Source organism: Limulus polyphemus, unplaced genomic scaffold (assembly GCF_000517525.1).
Source record: "Limulus polyphemus unplaced genomic scaffold, Limulus_polyphemus-2.1.2 Scaffold33, whole genome shotgun sequence".
NCBI classification, from domain to species: Eukaryota; Metazoa; Arthropoda; class Merostomata; order Xiphosura; family Limulidae; genus Limulus; species Limulus polyphemus.
Genome location: NW_013665643.1, coordinates 568,620 through 578,313, shown reverse-complemented (window position 1 = coordinate 578,313; position 9,694 = coordinate 568,620). Strand labels below are relative to the sequence as shown.

The 9,694-nt window shown below is 30.9% G+C and overlaps 1 protein-coding gene across 1 annotated transcript in view; it reads left to right on the top strand.

The window, feature by feature from the left end:
* Nucleotides 1–9,694, top strand: part of LOC106460283 (mediator of RNA polymerase II transcription subunit 23-like) — a 92,158-nt gene extending 82,464 nt beyond the window's left edge. The window contains 1 exon segment of the mRNA XM_013919975.2: nt 9,423–9,694. Within this exon segment, the coding sequence (XP_013775429.1) occupies nt 9,423–9,561 (139 nt within the window). The 3' untranslated portion in view covers nt 9,562–9,694.

Sequence of the window (9,694 nt, the reverse complement as noted above, 5' to 3'; positions counted from 1 at the left end):
GGCGTTGCGCGGACCCCATTCAGGGAGTCTAACCCTGCCAACTGAAGCTAATATTGATCATGTACCAGCATGTGAAACTGAAAAAAAAACAAGAAACAACTCCATTAACCATGGATCTCTTACAACATAATGACAAAGTAAAACTTAAAAAGAACAGTTCAAACCACTTCATAGAACAAGTAAGATCTCAATGAAAAAAAAAAAAATTCAATCACTCAGTCAACAGCCTCCCCCCCCAAAAAAAAGAGAGAGAGAAAGCAATGGAAAAAGAAGACAAGCAGAGACAGATAATGAAAAATATAATAAATTTAACTTGGAGATAAGATGTCATTGCTACAAGGCAAAAGAGGAATAGCATGAAAAACAATGTGCTGAAATATAAACAAGACATAAAAGGTATACACAAAAGGATATGAGACATAACTGAAAAAACACAATGACATATTCCTCAAGTGGATGCCTGAGGATGAAGGACAGAAGCATTATCATAGAAAAAACAGAAATATACACCTTTTACTGATTACTCTAAGGCATTTGACAGAATAAGACATTCTAGGCCATCTTTGTGTTCAATATAAAGACCTCAGAATCATCAGCAATGTGTACTTGGAATAAAATGCAGTCACAAATATAGGAAATGATATTGGCAATTTTTAAGAAGCAAAAAAATTTGTCAGAAAAAGATGTGTTCTTTCCCCATACCTTTTTTCAACAAAGAGTGAACTGATTCTGAGAGATATAGAAAAGATCGGAACAACCTGAGGTATGCAGATGACACAATGCTATCTGCTGAAAATGAAAAAGATCTTCAAGAAATACTAAATATAATTATGGATGAATGTAAGAAAAAAAATATTAACTCTCAATAGAAGAAAAAGAATGTGTGGTTACCTCCAAGAAATGTAATATCCCAAGATGCAGCATTACAACTGAGGAGTAAAAAATCAAACAAATTCACTGTTTCAACTATCTGGTCTCACATCAGATGGTAAGTGCACAGAAAAGGCTAAAAGGAGAATAATGCTTACTAAGAATGCCTTTCAAAATGTAAAACCTATATTGAAAAATAAAAGTATATAAATAGAAGTAAGAAAAAATGTTACATCAAGCCCATACTTATGTAGGGAGATGAAACATGACAATAACAAAGAGAGTTCAGAGAAAACGTGAAATAATTGATGTGTGGTTCTTAAGAAGAGTGCTGCAAATAGCACAAAAACAAGTACTGGTATAAGCCAATACAACATGCTACATCACAAGGAAAATAAGAAAGAGACAGGCTGAGTTCATAAAACTTGTGATGAGGATAAAAAAGATCCAGCATATAGTAACAACCGGCAAAATAGAAGGAAATAGAAGAAAAGGAGGATAAGGAATAACGATGCTTGATGGACACACAAAATGTTTAGGAACCATGAATAACAATACAGAATTGTTGAAGAACACCAGGGACAGAGAGAAATGGAAAGTCATGATCTTCAACACCTATGATGGAACATACTTTAAACAGCAGATCTAATAAAACAGATACTGTTTGTGGTTTTTAGGGACTCCATATAGTTCAGATGTACAACTAAGGGAGAATTTTAATTCTATTATTATTGGTTCAGGTAAAATAGTTTGTTTTTTCAGGTATTTGGCCAAAAAAGATATTTAAATTTCTGAAGGAAGAAAGTATTTTACTGAAACAAATACTAACATAATCAAAATCTGCCCATAATCCTTTTGATATAACTCTTTTAGTCTCATACCATAATATCAAACATTTTAAAAGTGACTGGGATAACACACCACTAGAAGTACATTACAAGCATAAGCAAGGACCGATGAGATTATTAAAAGAATACAGAGATATATTCAGAAAAGAATGAGATCCTAGTGGATGAACAAATTATCCCTATGGCCCCAGGTGCCATTTTAAAATACCTTTCTGTGTATGGTAATGCATTACATTCAAAAGTTAATTAAACTACTTTACTCTCAATACATATCAATCACTTTAACATTATAATGTAAGTGCTACTATAACGTGCGGTCTACCACAGTATCCGTAGTCTACCAAGGCCCACTGGACCCTATTACCCCAGAGGGATCATGGAAGACCCCACCTGACCTGACTTGACCTGTCTATTTAACTAAGTGTAAAAGTCTGGGTAGACTGCATGCTATAGTGTAAAAGTCCTGGTAGACTGCACTCTATAGTAGCACCATAATGTATGTTATAGTTTGAATTATAATTCTTTTGTTTCAAAGAAAATCTTTCAAAAAATACTTAAACTGCAGTTTTTGTGTCATGTGATCCATGAACTATGGAAAATCTTGGCTTTAGCAGCAGTTCACTCTTACCCACATAAGCTGGCAATGTACATGAGTATGTAGACACAAAGTACATGTGTTTGACATTGACAAGTGGTATTTAAAGTCTGTAGCTGCTTTGTCTGGGGAACAGCTATAAATTCCCCAACCCTTGATGGGTGCCATGCCCACCTTCTATACTCTGCCTTGAGTTCTACAACGTACATGTAGTTAGTAGACACAAGTGTATGTAGTCATTAGAAAGAGCTTAGTTTACACAGTTAATCGGTAATTGGCATGCAGTTTTTCTCACAGTGTACATGTAGATGCTCTCAGTATTGTTGTCTACATGATCAACTATAGTGGTTTCTTATCTAAAAATGTTATAGTTAGAGAGACAGTTAAATTATATTTAGGTCTCACGTTTATCTTTTAGTTAATTATGTATAATTTGTATTTTAAAAATAATATTTGTGAGGTTTAATGATTTTTATTAATTTAACTGTTGTCGCTTGGATTGTGAAAGTGTACAAACAACATGGCATTATTTGTGTATGCAAAGCATTAGTGAAATGAGTCTGTACAGGAGTCACCATATAATAATAAAGCCCCGCAGGCTCCAGATAATGTATCCACATGATAAAATACAAAGAATTGGAAAGGAAAATTAAAATAAACAATAAGTAAAAAGATAAAGACGTGAAATTATGCATATTAAAAAATCAAGTTTCAAAAGAATTTTATGAAAAGCCAAAGGTATGTACATATTTCCATTTCTTAGTTTTAAACATTTCATTGCACTGTATGTTGATGATAATAGCTGGAGTTAAAAGCATACATAAAAGATATGCTTGAGCAAACATTTAAAAGAATACAGTAGCAGTCTATGTGCTGCACCACCAATCTCGCTTGAGACTTGAGTTCCCAACTTCAAATCAGTGGTAACCCAGATTGCAGCTTAGCAATCCACTCATGGGCCAGATCGATAATAAACAATGTAGAATCCTAGATTCTGTAATTATATTTGAATTCATAACATATATCTGTCCACAGTGTATTTAAAGCTACATAAAGAATACTGTGAGTTATATATAAATAATAGAAATTACCTCAGTCTTTTGGGGAAGTATACTAGAGTTCTCTTCTTCTGCTACACAAAACTGTGAAATGGTATGTGAAGATCTTTTTTCTAACGAATCAGCTTCTCCTGTTGCTATATGTATAAATAATACACATTTATCTATAAAAACAACTCTGAATATTATTCATTGCTAAATTACAATAAAAGTTCACATATTGTAATGATATATCAATAATGTGTGTGATGGGGGGGGGTACTGTCTTGGATATACATGTACCTGTCAATTCTCAATCTAACCTATTTTAAGTCAGTTGGATTTCATTGGAATATGTGGTGTTGAAAACTGAAGAAAACAGAGATGACTTATTCTTATCACACACTAACACTTTAACCCTACGAATACGGGCTTGGTGAATTCCACCCAGCTCATAACCACGATTGTATCCATGAGAGTAATTACACTACAATTTCTGATAATGTATGTGTATCTTCACAATTTTTCATAGGTTACTGGTAAACATTATAAGGCTTTCGTACACAAAAATCAGGTTTTTAAACTAAGTATTAAGATTTTTTAAAGATTTTCTCCTGAATTTTTTTCTTTCAAAATGTTGACTTTTTAAAATTAAAAATACTTTACTTTGTCTGAAAGTTGTCAAGTTTCTTTTGCATAGTTTCTATATCCTCCTAAATAACCATCAAATGTATTTCTGAATAAAACTTTATATCTTATGTATTATTTTATCAACCTTAACATTATATGATGTTAGTTGATTTGACTGTCCTCGTAAACATCACAAAAATTAGGAAATAAATCTAAATTACCCTTTCTTTTGTTCTAGAATGACTCCAAGTTGTGACAGGGAACTACAAATATTTATTCCAAATAGCTTAGTTCTTGGAACAGTATATATATATATATTTATATGAAGATTTTTATTATTTTTCTTTCATTATCTTACCTAATAAGTTTCTGTTTTTATTATTTTAGTTACTTTTATAATAATAAACAAAGAAAACAAATGAAAAATAAATAGCCTGTAATTAAATATCAAACATTCTTTTCATTAAAACTTTATATTTTATCTGTTATTTCCTCTACTGTAACATTATACTTGATTCTTCAGGTTGTATAATGAAAATAAAGGTTGCAATGTGCAAAATAAAATGTATAGTATTGTTATACTGATCATAAAGTTACAAAGAGTTTATACTTCTCACCTTTTCACACTTATTTTCTGTAGTAATTTTATTGTTAGCAGCTGAATTAGAAACTAGCCAAAACAAAATGAACAGTACTGTCTGTCTTTTATCAGTATGGATTACTAAGTTCCAAAGTAAAATTCTTGAGAGTTTCTTCTAATCTTTTCACACCTATTTCCTATGTTTACCTACAGTTAGCGGCTGATGTAGAAACCTGACAAATATAAAGCAATGAACTGCCACTCCTTACTTAATTTGACACTGTCAATATCAAATAAGATCATGCTGTGCAATTCCCATAACTTTCCTTATTTTGAAAACACAATGGGGTAGGATTTACCAACATGTTGACAGTATAGTAGTTTCAACAACAATTATCTAAAGTATTATAAAATGTTTATGTTATGACTTTGTAGAAAGTCTTGGCCAATCCAATAAGTCAATAAGTGGATGTATTGTACAGAATCTATTTGAATGCCGGCTCCAAAAATAAGGTGGGGTAGAATTTGCCGGCTTCTTTACAGTACAGTGTTTGCAAGAAGAATTGTCTAAAGTACTTTATAAAAGTTAGAAAAAATATTTATGATGTGGCTCTGTACACAGTTGTATCCGATCCAATAAACTTTTTAAGCATTTGGATGCTAGTTATCTTCTTTGGTGTTCGGGATTTAGTGTTGGTGTAGGTGTAAATGTGTGAAAATGTTTATGAACATCCTTTTTTTATATCACCATGCTTACACAGCAACCAATAAATTTGTAGTTTCCAGTAATATAACTATGGCTCATTTTGGTTGGGCTACTGTTCTTGGCTTAGCCTTCTTGATTGTAACTTTAAAAACAAATGACTCACCAGCAAACTGCAAGTTCAATCAAAGTATTACCTGCAAGTAAGTAATCATCATTTATAACATATATAGAATCTCTAATCAATAAAAATGTGAAGACTCTGTCTTACAAACAAGAAGATACAAATGAAAAGTAAACTCTATAATAAGTTTCTTTGCAACAAATACTTTGTAGAATATCATACTACTGCTGTTCTTCAATAAAGTTAAAAGTTTTTAGAATTTCATTTTCCTCTGTTTCTTAATATATTTTTTGGTTTTTATTAACAAAATATTTTTGTTCAAGTTTTCCTTGATGTATACTTTTTTTGCATGCACAGTAATTATGTTATTTTCATGTGTTCTTGTACAACTTTTCATTACTTCATACAGTTTGTATGTACATTGTTTTCCATATATGTGATTACTTTTTATTTGAAAGTGAACTATGTTCTAAAACTTCTGTATTTTTTTCTTATTTTGTATTGAATATATATTGGTTTTGTATTAAAACGTTTTTATACAGATTTTCCTTGATCTATACACTTTTATGTAAAGATGTTCCTTTTCATGTGTTAAGATCAGTTTATCAGTGATAAGTTTATTTCATTGACTTTCTCAAATTACAAAAATAAACTTTTTCTGGAATTGCCAAGTCTTTAGTTTTGTATATTTTGTTTTTATTCTACCTCGATGTAAATGAGTAGAAAAATAACACAAGTTCTTTCTTTGTAAAATACAGTAACATATTGGCTATCATACATTACATATATATATATATAACTAATGTTTTCAAAGAAATACTGAAATTTTTCTTCAAACATAAAAGAGTAAATAAAAAATAATTGTAAAACAATGATCTCTACTATTAATGATGCAATGAAGTCTTTGTTTGCACTCGTAAGCCATACTTGCTAAGCCTCGTCCAAATTCACATGTGGAGATGCAAAAATAATAATTTTTGTAGACTTCATGTAAGCATTTTGGAATACAAGAAAATTGTAAATTACTACACCAATACCACAAAAATCCACTGTAATTTATCAGGCTTTCTAACTAAATTGTATTTGGGTCTAAAACATTAACTAATCCTACCAGACTGTTAAGTTTAAAAAAAAAAATCATTTTAACCCTATCAAGACGGGTAGGGGTCAGAGGGCATGTCATCATGTTTGTAGATTTACTTTCAACTTTTTATTTACCTAATATTTATATGTCAATAAGTTTGGTATCAAATTGTAGATTATAATTCAAATTTTAGTATTACACATCAGTTAGTTTCTTAATTTCAAACTAAATATAAAAAAAAAGGCTGAATATTGGTCTTTATATATCATATGGTACGTGACCTTCTGGGTTTGATCAGATTATATTTTATGACACCCACAATATGTCTATAGTTTCATATGAATTAGAAACTAAAATGTTCAATATTGGCAAGCTATAATATAAAATAAAAACCTTCAACCTTTTCTATTTGCTGAGATATAATGATATTTAGTGAACCCACCATATTGGCTCCACCCACCACTCCATCATTTGAGAAGACTTGTTTATCTATGCCCACTTTTGTATACCAATGACTTTATAATTAATCAAAAGTTATATATTTATTCTCCATAATTCTGTCAGTCTTTCTAATATATTTATGAGAAAAATGCTCTTACATCATTGGAAATTTTGAAGTATTGCTATCAAGGCTATTTTGTAAATTTTAATTAAAATGCTTCTGACCCAAAAAAGTCACTGCATTGAGTCTGGGCATATCTCCTGGTACCATTAACAAGGTTTTGGAATTGATAAGCTTCAGCCACACTTCAAAATCAATGGATACTTTTATGAGAAATATAGCTGAGGAAACTGAAACAATCCCTTTCTACCACATACTTGTCAAGTCCCATAATGCAGATCCAATGAATTTTGTGGAGGATGGTTGGTGGAAGCTATTAAGATGTGTGGTCTAAAACTAGCCTTGCTGCCCTTTGAAGAAGCTTGTTACAATTGAAATTGTGGCATCAGGCAACAGCACATAATCAACACAGATAGAACAAAAACAATTCAACAATGGAGAACACAGTTCCAAGGGCAGTGTAAAACCCAGAACATCATTCTTATAACACCCTCAGTATTATAATAAATGAAAAGAAAATCCAAATTATTATTATGACATTTCAAGGAAGTCCTATATACTTTAATTTCCATTTAAATTCTTAAAGTGACTGTTTTATACGTTTTTGTTTTTTCATAACTGCTTTTCTATTCTCGTTTTACGTCCTTTGCTATATCTCATTTAGCAATCTCACTATGTGAAATTTCTTTCTCAGAGTTCCTAGTTCCTTGGCATTGCAATGCCAATTGCTTGGAACTTCACTTTTAACCACATACATGTCACCTGTGATGTCATAAATCCTACATGTAGTGATTTGGCACTACATTAATATATGCAAGTTGTTTTTACAAGTGTAGTTACCAGTTAACCCTCTGTATTTATGTTTACACCAAAATCTAGTCTAAAGCTTACTTGGACCTAGTTAAAATGATGATATGGGTGGTATATTGACACTCATCAATACAAACAATATGTTCAATGTAGACTTCTTTTAAGCATATAAGAAAGAGGGAGATATATGATTCAGTCACATTTTGTTGTGAGTACATACACACATATGTTATATGTTTAGGGAAGAGGGAGTATATGATTATAATAAGTGGCTTTCACTTATTAGGAAAAGTAGTGAACGTAATAGTAGTTATTTTTCACATCTGTATGCAGGAAGTAAATATTCAATTGTAATAAGTAGTTCATAGTTCACACCTTGATGGGTTAAGTATAATTAATTAATTCACACCAGTAGGAAGGAAATGAGTTAATTAAAAGTATATGCTACACTTTGTATTTTAGGAGAATATGATAAAAGTTCAAATTTATAGGAAGAAGGATTTTGAATGCAATAATTATTTTAAATTTGGACATGAATCTTGGGGTGATTTTTGTAATATAAATCCTCATTGTTCTAAGTGTCAATTAAAGTGTTTGGTACATACACTGTTCATCATCTCACAACTTATTTCGAGCATCAGTAATTAGGTGATACTCTTCAGTATTTTACACTTAATCTCAGTAGTGACATTGATATTTTTTGTTGGTTAACACATTTTACCAATGCTGTTATTTACATTGAATTTTTTGAGAAATTTTCTCAATCTTTCAGGCTCTGTGAACTCTTTCAACTAAAGGCAAAATCCTCACAAACTTTGAGTAATTAACTCAAAGCCTAAGGGCCATATCTGAAAGTTGTTGTTTTTTAACATTTTAAGCAATATCTTAATTTTCAGTTTGAAAACTTGTAAAGTACTTCCTAGCTATTTGGCATTGACCAAATAAACCTACCATTTAAAACAAAAATAGACTGTGTGTTCTCAAGGACCTTTCCAGTTGAGATTCTGTACTCTAAGAGTACTAATGATGATGATTACTATCAAATATTTTATTAAAAGAAACAGTGGAATTTAAAGTTGTAGTACCTATGATGACAAAACCTTGTTGAAACATTGTACACTTGCTGTTATGTTGAATTATATTAAAGTTTTTCTTCATTACCCATTCAAACCGTCTCCAAGCATTATTTGTAATACACTGTTCTATATTTAATTAATTGTTTCACAAAAACTTGTCTATGTTTACCCAGATATAAATTTTTACAAGAATTACAAAGAAAAATCCCCATGGTCCTGAGAAGCTTGCTTATTTATTTTTCTTATGAGCTTTGATATATTTAGTTATCTATAAGCGAAAAGGTAACTAGATTAAGAAAAAATATCAATAAAAGAAATTAGTGTGATGGAAACTTGTATGTGGCTATACATATTTATTTCTCAATACTTTCTGTAATCTGATATTGAAGCCATTAAGTTTGCATTGTTCATCATGTATGTAATTACCCTACATTTAAGTATTTGTCTTTTCAGGAATTTTTCTCTGGTCTTTCAAGTATTTCTTTCCATAACCAAGAAATCAGGTATCACATAAAGTATATGTTTACAGGAGACTCCATCAAGAACGATATTGAAGGAATTATCCGGACGCTGCGTCCTTCTCTGCAGAAGCAACTGAGATTCATCACTCATCTGAACATTGAAGAGCCAGCTCTATCATAAAACAAACCACTTTGACTTTGTAGTACATGGAAATCAATGTTTGTATCATTATGTACAAAAATATCTAAGTTCATTCCATTTTCAGAAGAACATTTTAGCTGAAAATGAAATAAAAATATTTCTGTTATCAGGA